This window comes from Ambystoma mexicanum, chromosome 4q (assembly GCF_040938575.1).
Source record: "Ambystoma mexicanum isolate Mex_15411 chromosome 4q, UKY_AmexF1_1, whole genome shotgun sequence".
NCBI lineage: Eukaryota > Metazoa > Chordata > Amphibia > Caudata > Ambystomatidae > Ambystoma > Ambystoma mexicanum.
Window position 1 is genome coordinate 1,174,200,267 of NC_090928.1, and position 22,389 is coordinate 1,174,222,655.

General features: G+C 47.5%; 1 protein-coding gene across 1 annotated transcript in view; it reads left to right on the plus strand.

Annotated features, from left to right (window-relative positions):
• The window catches only part of KIF6 (kinesin family member 6), a 2,002,255-nt gene that overhangs the window by 1,853,962 nt on the left and 125,904 nt on the right, over positions 1-22,389 (plus strand). The window contains exon 19 of the mRNA XM_069608751.1: positions 10,907-11,004. Coding sequence (XP_069464852.1) covers positions 10,907-11,004 — 98 coding nt within the window. The remainder of the gene's footprint in view (positions 1-10,906; positions 11,005-22,389) is intronic.

A 22,389-nucleotide genomic window follows, 5' to 3' on the forward strand; every position in this document is an offset into this window, starting at 1 on the left:
GGCGGAGTCTATGAACTGGAGTCTCCAGTATGCTTATAGTTCCAGTCAGTCATCTCATCATTACCAGCTTTGCATGGGGAACACAAAGGTTCAGGCACTGGGCAGCTTTCAACACAATTTGCGCAAAGTCGGCTAATCTTTGACCCGACTCTACTGATCACAGATAGAGCAGTCACAGCAGCAAAGCTGCATTTACTAATGTGGTCTCACTTTCCCTATGCTCTTGTCTGCCAAGCAAAGCCCCCTTGGCAGACAGTCCATCCAACAGTGCAAGAAAAAGACTGCGCAGCACTTGCTTATTGCAGCCTTTCCAAATCAGATTGAAAAGCACACTTAACGGTATAAACGGTATACCGGTATAAACAATGTGACGGTTATTATTGTTCAATTAAGTTGTTCACTGTATCTTTAACGGTATACCATTATACTGTTACATCCCTACAGCGGACAGCCCTGTCTGGTACCCCCGGCCAACCCCAGGACCTTTCGAGAGGATCCTGTTGATGCAAATTCTGGCGCATGGTTTTTTGTATAATATTCACACCCATCTTAAAAAGTTCAGCCCGAATCAATAACTATTGAGTACTCTAAATAGAAAGGGCCAGTATACCACGTTGAAGGCTTTTTGCATGTCTAGTGCCAGGGCTACTCCTTGTGTGTCTTTGGGTATTGACACCAGGATTTTATAACAGCAGCATATATTAGTCACCGTGGACCTGCCCAATACAAAACCGGCCTGGTCCTCGTGGCCCATATGCGGCATTAGATGGTTTAATCGTGTGGCCAGTATTTTAGCAAATATTTTTGCGTCAGTGTTTTAGTGAGAGAGGCCTGTAGGACCATATTCCTCTGGCCATTTCCCGGGTTTTAACAACAGAGTAATAATTGCCTCTCTAGTTGTTTCAGGTAGTTCACTGGTGTTTAGAGCTTCTGTCCAGACTGCCAAGAGTCTAGGTACCAAGGTCGTAGTGAACTCTTTGTAGAATTCAGCTCTCAACCCACCGGACCCCGGCGCCTTTCCATTTGGTAGAGATTTGATGGCTTTGGTTATCTCAGCCTGGTTCAAGGTAGTTTCTAGTGCTTCCCTCGTTTCGGTCGATAAAAGTGCAGTGGGTGTCCCAGCTAAGTATCTATCTCTTCGTCTGTGGTGACACTTTGGGGAGAGTATAGGTTGGCATAAAAGTCATAGAATACTTCCCCTATTTCTTCCTGATCGGTAACCACTGACCCATCTGGTCGTGTTATACCTTGGATGTTGGAATTGCCGTGCTCCCCTCTCACCAACCTAGCCAGGAGTTTACCGGAGCGTTCCTTTTCACCGTATCGTCTAGCGGCCACCAGTCTTTCAAAGTATCGAATTTCCCGTTCTGCTGCCTCATTGGTGTCTAGGTCTTGCAGCTGAGCTATGCACCCCTCGCGGCGTCAGAGTTCCCCACGGATGTCTTTAAGCACTCCGAGTTCAGTCGACACGGCAATGCCTCTTATGTATACCTTGAAGGCTTGCCATAATGTCGCTTGCCTCTCTACCTTATTGTTTTTTTCAAAATATTCCACAATATGTAGGGTCAAGTTGGATTTATATACTTGATCTAACAGCGCAGCCACCATAAATCTCGACGGGGGTCTTCGTGGGGAGTCTTTCGGAATGTGTAGTGTGAACAATACTGGAGAGTGGTCCGACAGTGTTCTGGGTAGTATTGTCGCTTCAGACACCCATCCTAGAACCCCCTGGGATGTCAGCCAAACATAGATTCTAGAGTGTATGTTATGCACCGATGAGTAGCAAGTATACGCACGTTTCTCTCTGTGTAGGGATCACCAAACATCGCGTAGGTTAAGGTCGGTCATGTGCGTAAGAATAGTGCGTGCAGCTTGGGTGAGTGTTCTGGGGGCTTCGGACATGCGATCCAGCTGGGTGTTCAATATCGTGTTGAAGTCCCCACCTATGTTTATACGAGCAGTGGGGTATTTAGCACATGCCAGAAAGATCTTAGTGTAGTAATCTGGTTCATCCGTATTTGGGCCAAAGAGATTAACGAGGAGAATCTCCTTTTTCGAAGAGCTTCCCGTGAACAATCACGAAGCGGCCCTCTGGGTCGCATTCAGCCACCAAGTGTGTATAAGGTAATGCCTTATGTATCAGTGTGAGTACCCCTTGTACTCTGCTCAAGTAGGACGTGTAAAAGCGGTGGTTACTCCAACCAAGTGCTGTTTTGTCCGCTTGCCATCCCAATAAGTGAGTCTCCTGGAGGAATGCGATCTGGGCACCCGTTCTGTTAATATGTGCTATTATCTTCTGTGTTTTTACTGGCATCCCCAGACCCCTTACATTCCAGCTTATCAATTTAAGGGCCTTTCGGTCCGTTTCAGCCATACTCCGTACAGTTTCTAGTGTGTTCCACAGTGTTCAAGTGTCGCTTAGTGTTGGCATATGTCCATTTTATTTATGTCAGTGCTTTTTAACTTTAACACCCTTTGCATTGCTGCAACCCCCCGCCCGCTCCCTCATAGTTCACGAAACTTCAACAATGTGTCCCCCTCACTTCCAAATCTTAACCTGTTTGTTTAACCCTTGCACCCGCATTGGGGGGCGCTGCGGCGGTAGCCGAGGACATGGAGTAAAACAAGACTGCCCATAAATTACCAACTTAAACGTTTCTAGTACACATAATGATTAATGACAATAAGTAGTACGACGGTGCTAGCAGTAAATGGCTATATAGTAGGAAAATGCAACACTTAAGTGTCCGCTACTTTGCCTCGTGTCCATTGTTCCTGAGTATAGTATGAGTCAACTGTTTTGAACACCACAATTAGACAATATTGGGGCATCATCGCCCCTGCCGGTATTTCCGGGTGGTTGCTTGGATGGCAATGGGATGCTGGACTCAACAAAGGTGGCGGCTTCTTCAGGGAAAGTGAAAAAATATGTTTTATTGTTGTGCTGTAGGCACAGTCTGGTGGGATAAGGCATTGCGTATGGCACCCCCCGTTCACGTAGCATTTTCTAGAAACCTTTAAATGAGCGTTGTTCCTGTTGAACTGCCAGTGTGTAGTCTGGGAACATCCGGATGACACTGGAACCCAGTTTCAGTTCTTGTTTGTCTCTCGCTGCTCGGAGCACCAGATCCCTGTCCCTATAGTTCATCAGTCTGGCTATAATGGGCCTAGGGTAGGCACCTGGTTTGGGGCGAGGTACCCAGAATCTGTGTGCCCTTTCAACTACGAACGTTGCGGACCAGCCCGTGTCGCCCAGCAAGTCTCTGATAAATTCTTCAACCACTATTTCCATCGGGCCTTTCAGCGCATCTTCCGGCACACCCACTATGCGCACGTTATTGCGTCAGGATCTGGCTTCTAAATCTTCTCACTTCAGTTTTACTGTTCCTAGATCCTTAGCCATTTAAGTCACAGTGTTTCGTAGCGTTTCTAGAACATCCTCGGTAGTACTGATCCGGTATTTTCGGCCTCCCTAATGCGATTAGTTGCTTTCTCAAGCTGGTTCTTCATTGTGGTTACAATTGCATTGATTCAATTGAGTTTGTCAATCAGGGCCGTGAATCCTAGCTGCATTGAGGTGAAAACCGCTTGAGGGTCCATGGTGGCCGGTGGGGTTGTGGGTGTGTTCTGCATCGTTTATCCAAGACTAGTGCTGGCCTGTCGCATACTCTAGTTGCCTGCGTGGTGTATTTCACAATGGCACCTCTGGGCATTGTATGTCTTCTCACCGCACTGTGTGGGATGTCCAATGTGTTTAGCAGGATACTGGGCTTGTGCGCTGGTGATCCTGGTCAGTGAGTGGCCTAGTTGTAGCACAAGAGTGATCATGTTTCGGTTGATGTACAGGGTTGTGGTACTTGTCTCCAGGTCGTGAACGTGTTGTATTGCCCTGTGCACCATGCGCAGGGTGCCATTCTTGCTAGGTGCCAGGCGTCTGTGATCTGTCCTGAATATGTAACTATAACCTGGCCGTTGGGTGATGGTCGTACCCTCTGCTGTGCTCTGTGACGCTGAGTCCGCCCCCCTTGGGGAGCATGGCACTTGTTAGTGTGTTCAGGTGGCTGTAGCATGCTGTTGGGTATACTGGCCAAATTCTTGTGCCCCTGGGTACCTGAGTTGTGGATCACCAAAATGTATGGTGCTGTGGTATGTTGGCCCTGAACATGTAGCGCCCTTTTACTCCGAAAGGCTCAGTCAGTTTCTGGTTAAGCGGCCCATGTGGTGTGCCCAGGCTCTGTATTACACCCAGGCCTCCCCCGGTTGTCGTGCTGAATGCAGGACCTTGCTACGCAGATGAGGGCGGTATCTCTCTGTCTAAGTGAAGGTTTTGCGCCCAGTTAGTGCCTCGTTCACAAGGTGCAGTTTGCCCTTTCAGGTTGGGTACCCAGACATTTCAGCATTTTTAATAATTGATAGTGCGCTTCTCTGTGTGGATGCTGGGCTCCTTGGCAGTCTGTTATGGAAGACGCTTCCATAACAGACTGCCAAGGTTATGGGGGGCAGGGAGTTACCACAGCTGCCTTCAACGGTCGTGTTACAGAATCGCGGTTGAATCCTGCGTGTCATAGGCCTCCCCAGCTCCCCTCATAGTGTGGGTTCTGCGCAGGGCCATGATGAATTAATCCCTGCTGGTGAGCCCCTTAATTCCAGGGTTAGCAAGCCACGGAGTTATAGGTGTCCCTGGGGCCCTCGCTCGAGTGGTTGGAACGTTGGGCTGCGGGTGCGCCCTGGCTTCAGTGTAGCGTTACTATTTCATGCAGAGCGGGGAGGGATTCCGAACGTGGCAGGCTTCCCAAATCAGAGAGATCTGGCTGTGTTGTCCCCTGTGAGATTATACGATGTGCAGCCGTGCGTTCGTACGTCTCGTTCCTGAATGAGGGGAGGAGACGGGGTCAGCCTCACCTTAAGCGTTGCATCCGGAGAGAAGCGTGGCACTATCTGTAGATTCTGCCCCGGTGCCCGTGCATGTGCAGGTGCTCTACGGATGATTACAGGAGCGCCCGCATGCTCTTCAGGCCTACTTATGTCTCGGCCACCGGCGTAGCTTCACCTGTGCGGCCGCAGGTCTTCGACCTCCCGTTGTGGAGAGATAGTGGCAGACAGCTCGGCTGCCTTTCCGCCATGGCGCTGGTGGCGCTGCTGTGCGCAATCGCGCGAAGTGAGCAGGGCTGGCCAGAAGGCCCCTCGGAGTTGCACCAAAAACACAGAGTAACTCTGGAACTGAGCGGCCAATTCTCCCCAAATTTGGTAGGTGAGTGGTGAGCGACTTATTACACCTCCATGCAGATTTTGGCAAAAATCTGGGCTGTATTCTGAGAGTTTATGTCTCCGGTCTTCAGCTTGCCTACAGAATTTACACATAAGCTCAATCCGGCAGCGTGCGCAACAGCGCCCCCCCAAATGCTGCCAGACTCTTGATTGGACGGACCCTTAAATGCAGCGATAACAGCATGAATTAACCCCAATGAAGGGTGTTTAGCGATTGCTTCACGTGGTCTGCATTATTTAACCCCAGTATTGGATTGGTGTCCTGGTTCTGTCAAATTGCAAATGTTTTTCTGTCTTTCTGTGATGCTCCAGTGTATATATTGGGCTAGCAGTACACTATCTGATATGGAGCGATCACTTTGACCATTTCATTATTGTCTAGAAGCAGCAGAAGGAGAATTAATATCCCAAATTCTTAGTGGTATCCTGCTTGCGTGGTTGTGGCCTAGCAAAAGGAAAGGGATTGAGGCTTGATGGCCTTCCATCTAAGACACGCTCCTTCTGTAAATGCTTTTATTAATTTTCATGTAACAAGCATTTAAGACCAGTACAGTATCTGATAAAAAGAAATATCAATTAGTCACTGTATACCAATGGAATCCCTTTTCCTTAAGTGGCATTATTTGGGTAAAATGTTTCTCATGTTTGTCTCATAAAAGTAGAAAACACGGGTAACGGGGACAAGTTTAATATGTTAGTGGAGGGGAGGTAGTAAATGGGAAAAGCTATCAGGATATTTTGGCAGGTGGATTTGGGGGTGGATCAGTGATTTAGTTCTTGAGATGGCAGACTGGGTTAGGCACCTATTGTTTGCGTGTGGCGTTATCAGCTATCACCCATGAGAAGCATAGTCAGCCATGGCTGGTTAACCTGCCCCTTACTGATGGAGGCTGCTTGGAAAGCATGACTAAATAGCACAAGAAGAGTAGAGGTGTTGAGGAGTTGTGTGGAATTGACAACACATTGATATGAATTGTGGAAAAGAGAGATTAGAAAAGATGGTAATTTCATCATGTAGGAAGGAAGGTAATTTACATGGATGGTAGCAGACTCAGCACTAGTTCTGGTAAAGCCTAGACAGAAATGCAGAGGTTGAAGAGTCACAGAGAGATAACACTATTGCATCGAGCTTTAATGGGCTGCTTGGAGAGGCATTTGGTGGCTTTAGAGTGATCATGTGTCTTTTCTTTGCACAATTAATGTGCAAGATTGGATTACATACGAGTGCAGGCTTTCTGTCTAGACATACATTGTTATGGGTCATCCTTTACGTGGATGAAGAGCTGGTTTGTGTTGTGCTAACACATATCCCTTAAAGGTCTGGTGGGTGCCAGGGACATACAATGACATTCTCCTGAAAAATAACCTATTCCAAAATTGGCTTGGAAACGAGATTGAACTCTCATTGGGCCAGCAGTAACAGTGTGGTGGTGGTTGGTTTGATGTTCAAATAGCAAAGTACACTTTCAGGAGATTGATCAGCTTTAAAGAATCTACCCAGTCAAGAATAAAAGGGATGTCTGAGAAGCGATTCAGAGGATATCAGGGCTCGAGGTAAAGTTGGCACTGTTTAATAAGAAATTGATCTGTTTTGGAAATTGAAGTAAAGCCTATAGCTAGCCATAGTAGCAGCATGAAATGCCACTTCTATCAGCTGCTGCAGAATTTTCGATGAAGCACTACATTCCTCCCAGAATAAGATGCCATAAGAAGACATTTATGTGAAGTTTGGTCAGCCTACTAGAGTACTTCCTATCATCAATTATTCACAGCTGGCACACATGCTTGTGCAGGAATGCAAGGATATGGTAACGAAAGGAACCTGATATCCAAGACACAGTTGGTGAAGGATGTCCTAGTCATCCTTTTGCTGGATGATGGAGGAAGCAGACAGGTCATTCCTTTCAAAGGGCCTCCTTACGAGTCCGGCGGTAACATGCCGGTTTTTCCAGCTCGGTTACCGCCGGACTCGTCTTAACATTCCGCATCCGTGATTCCCAGAATTACCGGGGCATTACAACCCCGGTGACCCATGAATTCCGGAGGCGGAATTCAGTAAATCCCCATTCCCATTGAGTCCCATAGGACCCCATTCCCATTGAGTGCCATAGGACTCAATGGGAATGGGGACCATGGAAACACCGGCACAATCACGAGGTGTTAAACCCGCCAGGTTAGACCAGGCGGGAATGACACCTCTGCCTGCAGGACTCGTGATCACCCGGTATGGAAACAACGGTGGCGGTGGGTTTACCTCCACCGTTATTTCCATACCAGGTGACCTGTAATGAGGCCCAATGACTTTGTAGGATCGGTGGGTGGGGCAATGCACAGTAACCATACTGTGTGAACCCTTGTAAATTTGATTACTGCTAACTCCTTACGATGGAAAGAGTTCAACTCCACAGGTCTTCCTCATTGCTATTTGTTCATGTAGTGAAATCCCTGTGGCTTCATTAAGAGCGTATAGGACCCCCATCGAGTAAAGCTGATTCCAGGTGGGTACAAGTATTCATGACACGACAGGAGAAGTGCTATCATGGCAACTCCTGACTAACAATTGAGCCAAATTAAAGGCTGTTTCCTAGAATTGCAATATGCTGCCCCCCGCTTGTTGCCCAAGACAAAGTTTTGTTTATTGCTGAGGCAGTATTTTTAGAGCAATATCTCTAAAGGTTGGCAGATGGAAGACATAAGACAAGTACTGAGTTGCATTTCTTTGTGAATAGTACTTGCAGACCTTCACAATCGAGGGCTATACCAATGATGTAACACAGTTAATTTAAATGTTCTCTCACTAATGAACAAGACTTGATAATATATAGCTAATGCACAGATTAAATTGAAAACCCAATGCATTGTCCACAAGACTTTCTGGGGCCTAGGTCCAAAATACCTTCAGCTATCCCTCTGCAAATACCTCCCCTCTCGAGCTCTTCGCTGCTCTACCTCTAACTCCTTCAGGGTCAGTTGTTTTTCAAACAAACGAGCTGGGGGTAGATCTCTGGAACAGCCTCCCTGCCACTATGAAACTTGAGGATACCATCACCGGTTCCGGAAGCACCTCAAGACCCTTCCTCTTTGCTTCTGCCTTCGCTCCCCACCCCCATGTTGATCTGTTCTCTCTTGGCACCGTGCACCTGTCCACCCTCTGTCCTCTGGGCCCAGGTACCTGCTTACCCTGCCACCCTCCCGCACTGCCTCTGGACCACCCCTTTCACTGGGGTCTGTATTGGTACCCATACAGTCCCCCCCCCCCTTTTTCTCTCTGCACTTATCAGACCTACCCTGTCTGCTGCCTGAAACCCAGCACTTGCCACTTGCTGGCTGCACTACCACTTTTTGTTGCCTTTATTATTTATTTATTTATTATTATTTATCTGTTTCTACTTTGCTCCGCACTTTACACTTCTCTCCCTTCCATGCACTCCCCCCCCCCTCTCCCATGCACTTGCACGTTCTCAATGTCACTGGGCCTAGTAAGTTTGTTGTTTTGTTCTCCCCTGTTCCCCTCCCTTACCTTGTCGCGCTCTGAAACACTTGTGTACGAGCGCGACAGAAATAAAATATCAATATCAATGGAGCATGTGTGTTGTGGGTGGTGCAATAAAACAGAAATACGAACTTCTGCTTCTTCATGCTCGATCGTGAATCATGCTTTTCTCTTTGACACGTCATAGGGATCCTATGTGTTATTTTGGTTTCCAATACCATCTCTCAACGCATTACTTCCATACGGCCTTTTTCTGTTATACTGTCTCTCGATTCTCATATCACTGCATACCTTTGATGAGCTCCTGTTTCCTCTCTGTTACTCCTTTCAGCGCAGGATTTATGCCCTTTCCCTCATACATTGATTCCTTTCCCCACTTGCAGTCTTGGGATGATACCAATGCTTCTGCCTCCTTTTCTACCCACATCTCTCTCATTGCCTGCCCCGACAGGTATCAACTCTTAACTTTCATCACCATGGCATTCCCACCTTCCAGTCCATTCTATGCTAAAGTTCTTTCTCAGGTTTGCTTTTTACAAGTCTCATCTGCTATAATTCTCACCTAGGTTTTGTTCCTGTTTCATGTACAGTGCTTTGCATGAAAGAGCAATGGAAATGTGATTAATATGAACCTGCCCCCGTTTATTCACAATAATACCCATTAAGGTCCTAGAATGCTTTCATAGAGTTGTGACCCTTGCAATGAGTTTCTTGAGGGATTCAGAAAAATCTAGACAACATCCGGGTCTCCAAGAAGAAGCAGTGAGCGAGAGTGGTGATGGTTTCCCAAGCCCCAATGACATAGTGAAATGGTTAGGGGTCCCATGAAAATATTTTCCATGATGTATTTGGTGCACTCTTTATCAGGGCTGATCTGGCACATGTAGTCAGATACAAAGACCACAGATAAGCTTTCAACAGGGCCTGCCGCTCTCCCTTCTATTTAATGTGGAGGCCCTCCTGACACCATCAGCAGACGCTGCCTGGTCTGCTGCTAGAAGTGATTGGCAGCAGTGGTGAAAGCATTCCATCAATTGTGAAAATTGTTGATTGAGAAACTGGTTCATAATTAGCGACCATATGCCCAGACCTGCACATGGAAGATGTTCTTGGAGATGCCAAAATGGACAAGGAGATCTGCAGAAGTGATTGTTCTTCAAGACTGTCTTGAAAAATTCAGTGGTGAAGTAGGGCCTATCACTATGTTGTAGGTAATCCTGATAAACATTGGTGAATACACAAAACTGAGGTTCCTTGAAAAAGGGGAGTAGGGCTTGTGAAGGAATATTGCCTTGAGATAGGAACTATAGAAGGCTCCACTACAAGTCCTTGATATCTGCACATTAGGCATCACGTGGATTGAAGTCCCCAGAAACGTCAAGTGTATGCAGTGTGGGCTTTGGAATTAAGGGGGTTACTGGCATGTGTGTTAGGCGCGTGGGGAGTGTACCCAATGTTTGGATGGAGCGACACTTTCACTACACCCATCCTGGACTTCTTTAGTTATGCCCCCGGCTGCATCGACAGCTTGGATGCTTCTCGATTTGTATTGCTCAAGGGGGTAGCAGTGAGAAGTGGCCATGTGTTGCATGTGAACCCCTCCTGGGAGCATGGTAGCTAACACCATGGAGGAGAGACTGGGCCAGCAAGGTCTGTGAATAACAGAGCGGAAAAACACATGTGTTCGTCGTGCAAAGATCCGCGCTACGAGAAAGGTACCTAGTGAACCTAATGTTTACATTTAATATGAAAGAAACACTCGCTTACACATGTCATGCGAATATTGTCGGAGAACCTAATGATTCTGCTGGTGTTTACATGTCTCTTGTGTATTAGTTTGTCATGTCCATTTTCCTTAATGGGACATGTAGTTGATTGGAAGCATATTGAGGAGTGGGGCAAGGTTTTGAATTCGTAATGAAATAGAAAGCTTAAGTGGGGGGTTGCAATGAACATTGAACAAAAGCTCTCATCCTCAGAACAAGTATTATTCCTCCCACTTGTAACCATGAGAACAAATGTGATCATACATCTTACGTAAAAACCTGAACAATTCTTCTTATTGTATTCTTTTTCAATAACATTCAATTGAGCACAATCAGTGCTCTGTTGTAGTTACTGCCTGTATTATTGCTGTTCCCTTAGACCCAGCAAACTCCACCACTGGTATCAAGCGCAAGAAGCCTATGGGAGTCGCCGTCTCATGTGCCTGTGGAACCCCATCAGCAGTTCAGTAGTAACAGGCAAGTCCCACCATTCTACTGCTACGTTGTAGAGCTGCATTCAGAGACTACTATTGCATTTCCCACGGGTTTAAAGAATATTAGTACCCGGCACGCGCGGCTGAACAGGAATACTGTGCGGTGATTGGCTCATTTGCGAGCCATACCACACGGTATTCCCATCCACGCCGTGCGTGCCTGCTACTCTGTTCCCGGCGAGGGGCGTGGCAGCCCCTCAGCCAATGAGGAGGCTCGAAACGGGGCAATACCCTGGCTGGCTGGAGGCTTTCTTCGTCCCCCGCCGGGGACGTAGACGCAGGTAAGATTTTTTTTTTTTTCCCCCCAGCCTTTCCTCCCTCCTCCCTCCCCAGCCCACTTACCTTCTATCCCGCAGTCTCCGGCGGGGGACAATGGAAACCTCCAGCCGTGTGGAGACTCGGAGCAGGGCCATCCATGCGCCAAGCCTCCACACGGCTGGAGGCTTCCATCGTCCCCCGCCGGAGACCGCGGTAGTTATTTTTTTTTTTAATGTTTTTTTTCTTCCTCCCCATCCCCTCCCTTCCGCCCTCCTGACCCCACTTACCTTCTTTTTTCTTCTGGTCGGGGAGGCAAACGCACTGGGAACACTTCTGTTCCCAGCACGTCCGCTCCCAATGGCCGCCATGGAAAGGGAAAACGGACTACGTTTTCCCTTTCCATGGCGGCAGCCATTTTTTTGCCTTTTTTTTTTGTTTTGTTTTTTCTGTTCCGGGAACAGAAATAAAAGCAATTAGTACCCCGGTCTAACAGGCCGGGGTACTAATGGCAATAAGCCACGAGGTGGGGGGCCAATACCGCCCCGAGGTAATGCCCCGGGGCACTGTTAAGGCCCTGGCTTCGCTCGGGAGAGTTGCTTAGGGGGAGATAGTGAGTAGATGAGGGGTAGGAAGTGGTGGTGTGGGTGGAGGAGTGGATGCACGGTGGCAGGTGAGTGATATTGGAAACACCTGTAGGTTTGACTGGAGTGATTGGGGTGGAGATAAGGTGAGATGGAAGATGGGGGTAGGGTTGTTATTGCTAACCTCACCTGATGTTCATCAGTCTGGCTATAATGGGCCTAGGGTAGGCACCTGGTTTGGGGCGAGGTACCCGGAATCTGTGTGCCCTTTCAACTACCACTAATCCTGCTTGATTATCATTATGTTTAATCCTGTCGGGTCATTATTGTGAAGGCCATTCTGGGTAATACCTTGTATTCATGATTGCAAAAACTACCTGATATTAATATTGCTAATATCTTAATCCATTTCCGGTGGCCATTATTGCTAACACTGCCTATTTGTCAATACTGTAAACCCTCTGCTTGTCGGTCGTTATTGACACTTCACTGACTGGTTGGTGTTATTGCTGATCACTTGCTCACTGTTTATGTTTGCACATCATTCTATTCCTGCAAGATATTGATCATTCTTTTTGACATAACACTTGCTTTGTGAGGAACAGCGATGTCAGACTTAATGGCCAATGAACTTTAGAAAAAACGTGCGTGTAAAGGGAGCTGCAAGAGTCCCATTACAAATAAATACTTGTAAAAATGGGGCCCCCTGCCTAACAATTAGTTTTGCTTGCTGGGCTGGTGAAGCCAAACCTAATGGGTGGAAATGTTTTACTATGATTTGTGGTTTGCAGGAAATATTCAGTTTGCCCCAAGACTTGCCAGCAGGAATCAGGCATATTTAATAACCAGGTTGTGTGCAGGACTTGAAGATCTGTTCAGGACTGTTTTTTGCTTATGAGTTATCACTGCTAATGACATTTTTTTCTTGATCCTAGATTGTATTTTACTACTCATTTTTATTTTCATACACTTTGATTTGAATTTCTAATTTACAATTTTTACCAGTGTATTTGTTAAGTCTAACAATTCCTACTAGAATCCTTGTTCTGGGCTCTAGCAATTTTGGCATAAGTCATAGTCAATTTCTTTTGATATGCACTTTGATTTTAAATTCTGGTTCATCTTTTTAGTTTTGTCTCAAATTTAGCAACTCTAACTATGTCAAAATAGTCCTATCTATACTGGCTTTTGAATTTGCGTAAAGACACAAAGTAGTTTGACTTGCTGTTTCCTTCCTTTAGAGCATTCATCCAATCAAGGTCTTGCCTGACCATTATGCAAATCCTGGTTGGATGAGTACTCCTCACACTCCATTCATAACACTGCCTCTGGCTCCAAATCCTCCTACAGCCTACACATGAAAAAAGTGCAATTCATAATACTAATTTGGTGAGTTAGAAAGCACTTCATGTCAGGGTCCTCCATCTTCTGAGCACTTTAATAATTGCGGTCACTACTATAACTCCCTCTTGGTACTCCATCTATCAATCTCATGAAGATGAAGGGTTGAATCAGCTCTACCAGGATATCAAAACCATGACACACGCATGTTCTCAAGGTGATTGCGCTACCCACCTGGCAATGGCCATCTCCCTCTGCCTCCTTTATTCTCGTTCTCTTGCTCCCTGTGCCATCCAAAGAATTCCATGAAGCATAGAGTGAATGAGAACCACGTCTGCGGCACTCTGAGAGAAAGGCAGCAAGTGCATGATGCCTCCTGGAACCAGTGCTCACCCTGACTGCAGAGCAGATAAAGAGCAAAATGATCTTGCATATGAAACCATTCAGTTACCAGCTATGGTGTGGCTTGGTGGACAGTGTCCTAGACAGTGGCACAGCAGACCTGGGTTCATTTCTCAGGGCATCCAATTGTATTTGTGTTCTATCGAGATGGGAAATTACACAATCGCTTTTCACGGCTGTCACATCACTTGATGGCAGGCCTGATTGTAAGCCACTTTTTTGAGGTTGTTACTGTGGTGTGGTTTACTGAAGCTGCTAAGCAATACCTCCTCTTAATACTGTTCATTCGAATAACACTCTCATTTGGATCTAGAACTCTGGGGCAGAAATTTAACTTGAAAGCAGACCTGAGCCTTCATCGACTCCACTGGGCAACACCCAGTCTCAATCTGCTGTGCAGTCCTAAATAGTAAACATGGAGGGAGGCAGAGCAGCAGAAGAAAATTATCAAAGTTAATGTTGGTTGCCACAGAAACATTTGAATGAAGGGGTTTTAAACTGGCCTCGCTCACCCTTCAAGTAACAACCTGTGTCCATTTTCATTGGGCGGCCGTATGATGCACTCTTCTGATACACTCCTCGTTTATTTGTTGAGGTAAGCTCTCTGCTGCACTGCTGCTTTAAGAGAGGCTGTAGGTCTTGCACATATGCAGGACGGGCACACTCCTTGTTTATTTGTTGAGGTAAGCTCTTTGCTTCACTACTTCTGAATTGTTTGCTTTTGATCTGATTGTGCTAGATTCACCGAGTGCTGTGTGTGCAGTGTAGTGTCCTTCCCAGACCTGTTTTCCTCCCTTCTCTTGTCACCCCCATCCTGATTGGTTGATCAACGTGCTTAACTCATCCTCCCAGGGCAGCCCTCTGCCCGTGCAGCCCCAGTGGCTAAGGGCCCCAAGGCAAAGGGTGGCTTCTACAGCAGCGGCTCCAGACTGTGTATGCAGTTGTGAGCAGGGGAACAGGCAGCCCACAGCCTAACAGTCCACTAACCCCAACCCTCATTGCATTGTGCAACCCTAAGCAGATGACATTGCCCCACCTAACGTTTGCGTCAAGGAGAAGGAAACCAGTGACTGGCACCCAGTACCCTAGTTGGCAATTAAAAGCTCTAAACCACCCGGAAACTTACATCCCTCTCTCCTATCCCTGACTCACCCGGGTGAGCCCCCCACCCACTAAAACTTACCTGCGACCACCACAAGCAGCCCCGACAGTATCCACAAGAGCTAGATGAAGACCACACTGCCGTCCTGACAACCAGCATCAACGGACAAGGTAGGCTCCATTTCAGTTACAAATAGCCACGCTACTACCGGGAAAACGTAAATTTAGGAATATCTATATCGGCTATATGTGAACCATAGGCCTCTCTCCCACTATCTAGGAGTCTCAAATGTGAATGTGTTTATATCTGCCATTTTTTGAAACATGGGCCTCTCTTATACTATCTAGAAGTCTCAAAGGCGAATGTCTTTAGATCTGCCATTTTGTGAAACATAGGCGCCTCTCCCGCTACCTAGGAGCCTCAAATGTGAATGTGTTTATAACTGCCATTCTATGAAACATAGGTCTCTGCCGCTCTTTAGGAATCTCTAGTTTAATCGCATTGTTCTCACGTCGGCCATGCTATGTAGCCTAGGCCTTCCCCAACTGTCTAGAAATCAAAGGCAAGGACTGAATACTGCCTACCATCCTGTGGGGCTTAAACCTCTAGATCCATTATCTGAGACCCCATAACTCTTAAGGCATTATCCCTGTATAAACCACTCTGTAAAATCTATGCCTTCCTGTGAAACCAGCCCGACTGCCATGAACAAGTGCCATAGACTGGGTAAGTGCACAGATCTAGCGCTGTATGTCAGTTGAAGGGCCAACCTCCGCTCAGACAAATAATCTGGTGTTTCCTTCCCACTAGACGGAAAGCATGCCACAGAGCAGCACACTGGCGCACAAATAGGCCCAATGAAACGAACCACAGCCAAACTCAGCCACCACCAATACACAGCCCATCACCACATCCCTGCACCTCTTCAAACTGCAACCCTCACACCTCACCTATCCCTCCTCCTCGCCAGGCACCGCCCCACCCAGACCCGCTATTCCCCCGCCCCCACGTAGATCCCACACCGCTCAATTAAGAATGGCAAGATGGAGAGAGGGAGCAGAGAACATCGACCCCCGGAACATACCAGACCGCACAGCGAGCAATATAAAACACCCATCACACACCACCCCTGCCACCAACCACTCACACCCACCATCTGACCACACCGTTTCCAAACAACATAACACCTCCGACTCGCGCTTCCCCAGCCTTAGCTCAGCAAGGGCAGCTCTGGCCAAAGCTCCACAGTCCCTCCCACTCTCACCCACACTGCTATGACTGCCCAAATAGCAACAAAAGGCCCCGACCAAAGGCACCTTATGCCCCTCCTAGCATCACCCATTCTCTAGCCCAGATCGCAAACACTACCATCACACTATAGTACCCAAACCTCTACACCCAACCCAGTCCAAGCCCTATTCCCCTCTTCCCCTATTTCCATATTTCCATTCTTACCACACCACACCCCACCTCATCCTGCTCCACCCTCCTCTCTGCCCCCCTCACTCCAGCCACCCCTAACATTCAAAACCCTGCCCGCCCAGCAACTACAAGGAAACCCCAACAACTATCTTGCGTACTTATCAACGTCAGGTCGGTATCCAAAAATAAATTCCACATCTCTGACCTAAACACAGAAGAAAACCCAGACATCTTTTTCGTTACTGAGACCTGGTTTGCTGACGACTACGAGCCCATCGCGCTCCAGGCCTTTCCACCCGGCTGTAACCTTATGTTCCAAAACAGATAGCGAAGCGGGGGGGGGGCTTGCCTTGCGATACAACACAAACACCAATTCCCACTAATAATTAAGGACACCTCAACCAACACCACAGACTACGTATCCCTCATGGTAACACAGCAACTCTCACCCTCCACCTCATCTACAGACTCCCCGGCTACAACAAAAACTTTGCAGACACACTTGGTGAAGTACTGGCCACCAAACTCATCCTACATCCAACACTTATCATCCTAGGGGATTTCAACATATGGTTCGATTCACCCTCAAACCCTTTGTCCTGATCACTCACAGACAATCTAGAATCACTCAACCTGACACAATACATCTCCACATGCACGCACATGGGAGGTCACACCCACGCGATCTTCAGCACTACAAACATATGTACCCAGCCCCCCAACCCTTATCATGGACTGATCACTCAGCAATTTTCTTTCGATACCACTGAGAACAGCGACTGGCCGCCACGGACACACACAAAACCACCAATCACCTCCCCTCTCATTCCACTATGGAATAAAGTCGTAATCTCCCCAGATCTAGCACACTCATTCCTCAAGTCTCTCGATAACCCTTCCCTCAGGAAGGCCCTCCAGCGATCAAAACCTTCGCCCTCTGGCTTACAAATGCCCTAACACCCTAAACGAATTCATCTAAACGGACCTCTCAGAGATCAGGACCAACACACAGGTGGTTAACCACCAAACTCAAATCACTAAAAACCCTCAAGCCCCGTCTGGAACGGACCTCGTGAACTGACCCCACAGCCCAGAACAAAACCACCCTAGCAAGAACAACCAGAACATACAGACTGGAAATCAGGAAAAGCAAGAAAACATTCTATGGGAACAGAATCCTAAATAGTCGAAACCCGAGCAAGGAGCTACATAGAATCCTATCCAAATTCAAATCGCTGGCATGCTCGAACCACCCACCCACCAGTCTCCCAAGCCCTATGTGACACCTTATCACTGCACTTCCACAATGTCGCCAATGACAGACACTCGCCATCATTTCTAAATTGGAACACATGCCTCTGCCTCCCACCTGCCCACAGACTGATCTTCTTCAAACCCCGCCCAAACAAATCTTCAACTGTTTCGCTCCCATTTCACACCAGGAGTTCCAATTGCTCCTCAAAAACATCCTAGCCTCTAACTGTGCAGGTAGTATAGCACGCTCAATCCTCAACCACTCACTCACATCAGGATCCTTCCCGGAAGCCTTAAAAACCTCCTACTTCAAACCCATCCTCAAAAAAGCAACACTCAACCCACTCCTCCCCCAGAACTACCTATCACAATGTCCAACACACGTTTCATCACCAAACTCATGGACCGCATACAAGCAGCTTGGCATTTTCACCGAAGCCAACAACCTCATAGACCCTGCACAATCGGGCTTCAGACCACTCAGGGAAACAGAATCCTCCGTAGTCTCCATCTGGGACGACCAAATAAGAACAGCCGACGCAGAAAGCTGCGCTGTACTCATCTTACTGAACCTCTCTACAGCCTTCGATACCATCGATCACACTATCCTAAACAGTAGGAATCAGAAAAACTACCCTTTCCTGGTTCTCCTCTTTCATCACAAATCACTCACAAATCATGCACCTCCACCAGTTCACATCCACCTCACGACCAGTAAGAAAAGGTGTCCCTCAAGGAGCATCCCTATGACCCCTAATCTTCAACTTCTACCTAAAACCCCTGCTCGCAGTCATCCGCCCATACAATCTTACCTGCTACAACTACACAGATGACGCCCCGATCATCCTTAAAATTCCAAAATCGCAAGGCTCCGGCAGTCCAGACCTGTTGTCATGTCTCTCGGATATTGTCCACTGGATGATAATCAACCACCTCATCCTCAGCCCTGGGAAAATGTAAATCCTAGTCTGCTGGAAAACAGGCCTCCTTCCCCAACCAATCATGTGGTGTTAATCCCTAGGACCAGCACCGGCAACTTCAAACATGTTAAAAAACCTTGAATGCACATTGGACACAGACCTATCCCTCACCCAACACACCACCTCTGTATCTAAAACCTGTTTCTTCCACCTACGGATTCTTAGGCGTATTTTCACATACCTCAGCTATCCGCACCGCTTCTTGGCCATCAACTCAATCATCCTGTCCCGCCTAGACTACGCAAACTGCCTCTATCTAGGCGGTCCAGCATTTCAACTAAGGAAACTCCAAAGAATCCAAAACGCAGCAGCACGCCTGCTCATTAACCTACCCCCCTCCAGAGAACACATCAGCCCTACACTTAAAATCCTCCATTGGCTCCCGATTGGTCGACACACTACCTTTAAAGCCATCACACACCGTGCCATCCACAACACCGGTCAGGAAGTCCTTCAAGACAAAATCCTGCCCTACCAGCCCCAGCCTTCAAGGAATCTCAGATCTTGCACAGGATACCACCTAGTGGTCCCACATTACAACTCCACCCAAACAAATCTTCAACTGTTTCGCTCCCATTTCACACCAGGAGTTCCAATTGCTCCTCAAAAACATCCTAGCCTCTAACTGTGCAGGTAGTATAGCACGCTCAATCCTCAATCCTCAACCACTCACTCACCAGGCTGGGCAGATCCACATTCTCCATCCAAGCGCCAACTATCTGGAACTCCCTACCCCTACACATTTGCAACACTGAAAATCACCTGGAATTCAGAAAGGATCTAAAAACCTGGGTCTTCCCAACATCCTCCTGAACTCCCCCTCTCTAAACTACACTGCTGAGCCCAACATTCCTATACAACAATTACAGCATTTGCAGTGGCTCACCTCGACAAACTGTCGCCCCATGCACAACCCTCCTACCCGATAAATACTGCATGGAAGCCAGCAGCATTCTCTGTGGCAGACCACAATAAACCCTACTCCTACCCCAACCACAGCACGGATAACATTTGCATCGGCTCACCTTGACAAACTACCGGCCCATGCACAACTACACCCCTACACGACAAATACACTAGGGAAGCCGGCAGCATTCGCAGAGGCACACCGCAATAAACCTTACTCGCCCTCGCCGCTCAGACTATCACTCCAGAGAGACCACGAATAAAGAGACCAGGCTGCCCACACCGGACAAAGGACGCTGCACCTGAACTACATTAAAGGATACCGTACGTATACCTTACACCACATCTGTGGACACAGGTCACAGACACCGCCAAACATCCATGCACTGTAGAATGCAGCTATGGCTATGCCAATCAGGTCTAGCAGCGCACATAACCGTCCACAATGAAACACCTGACATACCTCAACACCTCTGCCAATAGCATACAGTGACTACCAACGAAAAGAACATTTGGTATAGTTGGGCACACATCGAATCTTCAACAATAGCACTCTATCCCAAACCACCAACAGCGCCAACCCACCTGCCAGACGTTGGGCTGCTTAGTGGAGCCTAGCCAGCCACCTAAATCCTATGCCGGCGAAAATGCACACAAGCATCTCTTAAGCTAAACTCTTAGAACCTCCACCACATTGACTGTGTTCACAGAGGGTGTCCCAGCCACAAAGCGCAGTGGAAAAGCGCTATATAAATAACCGAATACAATACAATCTTGTGCACTATCATGTACTACAGTACATGTTACTTGGCATCTACCTCCCACTTCTCAGTGGAAAAAGCATGTGGCTTGGAACTGCTGAAAGCCATCTTTCATTTGAAATGCAGAGTAAAAAGGGAAATGGCAATTCTGTGAAGGATGCAGAAGAATAGTGAATCTGCCTTCACCTGGCGTACGATCCACCAGAAGAAAGGACATGTGCAGACTCAAACTCATCTGGTGCAGGAAGGAAAGAACATCTCTGTCCTTGCCACAAGACTCTGTAACCTCCTCCCTGTCAACATTAGACACACCCTCTCTCTTCTATAGTTCAGGAAGGAACTCAAGACCCTCCTCTTCAAGAGGAGGGTCTTGAGTTCCTTCCTGACTCCCTAACATCCTGGCTCCCTAACATCTTGGCTTCTTAATATCTTGGTCCACACACCCTCAGATCCACATCCATACCTGAGACTGGGTGGTCTGAACCCCACTGTTTCCTACCCTAGTTGCTTCTAGATCCCTTGCTATCAAAGTGCCCATCCTCCTTCATGCTCCCTTTTCCCTGCCCCTCTCACCATGTTCTTCCTCCTATAATGGTAAAGCTCTCCATTACTTCCTGCAGTTAAGTCTGTGCTCAATAAATACTCTAATAATTATATTAATAATATGAACAATATAAGTGTATTGTAGTCATTCAGGAAGACAATGGGCCCCATTCCAAGTGTGGCGGTCCGGAAACAATGGTGTCGGTAAGCTTACCGGCACCCTTGTTTCTGTACTGCCACACTATGAGTCTACCTGCAGGGGCTGTTGCGCCCTGCAGGGTCAGACTTGCCGGGCGCAACGGCCCCTGCAGGCAGACTTTTCACAGGAGCACCGGCATCGTTGGCAACAGTGCCAGTGCTACCGCCTCCCCACTCCCATGGAGCCCTATGGGACTCACCAGAAATGGGGAGTTACTGAATCTGCCGTCTACCTTCCCGCACTGCAGGGACTTGTAATGTCCCGGTGGCACCGGGAAGTCAGGCGGCGGATTCAGTGTTTCCGCGTCAGCAGCAACCCGCCGGTGGCAGTGGCGGGTTACCGCCAACCTCGGAATGAGGCCCACGTTCTCCATTTACCAAAATGAACTCCTATGAGGATACCGCTATTTACAAAAACGCGTCCCTTCGTCACTCATTGTTTCAAAAAGTTGCATAAAAGTAAGCTCATGTGTTAAATCAGATCTAGAAATGTAACTGTTCATTGTTGATCACGTTTCTGCATGCAGAGGCTTTCAGGGAACATGCAAACAAAGAGTTATGTTGGTTTCAGAACACTGCACGTGATGGGAGTCTGTCGGTTTCATGTGCAAGTTCCTCCCTTATAGTTGGGTAGCAGTAAGGTTTACTGAGCACTTGTAAATATAGGCTGCATTCAAATGTTCTGACTTTAGGGAAATTAAGTAATTGAAAAAGGATCAATTGCTGGCAACAACATGGCCACAGTGAACTATGTTCTCTCAGCATCAAAATCAGGGTAGTGGAGCCCTCTTGGAGAATTCATGAAAATATACACATTTTCCTTCGAAAAAGGACATGTTTCGGTGTCTCTGGTCCAGTTCATCCTTTGCGTGTTTGCATGTAATGGCTGGTTACTGTGGTGGCTTCTGCTCTGCGTGTGCGCACTGAGCTTGCGAGGGTGGCTTTTGTCTTTCCTTAGTTCGTCTGCTCTATGGCTGTGTCTTGCTTCAGAGTACGTCATTGTAATGATGTTTGGCACGGTGTTCCAAATAGTGTTGATCAGGAGCCTCTTGTTGGCACCAACAAGAGGGCACTTGATCCAGCCCATCGGATCCATAGTCTAAGCTCCAGTTTACCCAAACTTTGCCTCTGTCAGTGGCTCCGCCTTTAATGGAGGAGGAACTGCATCGGTCAGCATAATTGATTTGCTGTAGTGGGCCAGGCCTCCGTTTCTCAGCAGAGGGAGGGAGATATATACCTTTGCTGCATTAAGACCTGCATTGATCAGCAGAATTTGATCATTATTGGCTGGGCCTCCACTGCTCAACACAGCTTTGTTGGGCATAAAATGCTCTGCAAAAGTGAATATGTTGTGCTTTCATGAGGCTGCAGGTACTTGCATTTCCACTTTCTGGCAGACCTCGGATCACATACCACAGAGGATAAAGTAGGTTTTCTCCTGCTTATCTTGCTTCAGTGAATGAAATAATTGTTTTAACGCAGTAGTTAGTGCGATACAATTTTCGCTTTTATTGGTGATAGTGTTGGATAGTTTCTCGTAGTACATTGATAAGTGTCATATACACTTGATAGCATTTGTGCGCCTGGTTGGTCAGCCGACACGTGTTTCGACCCTGGGGG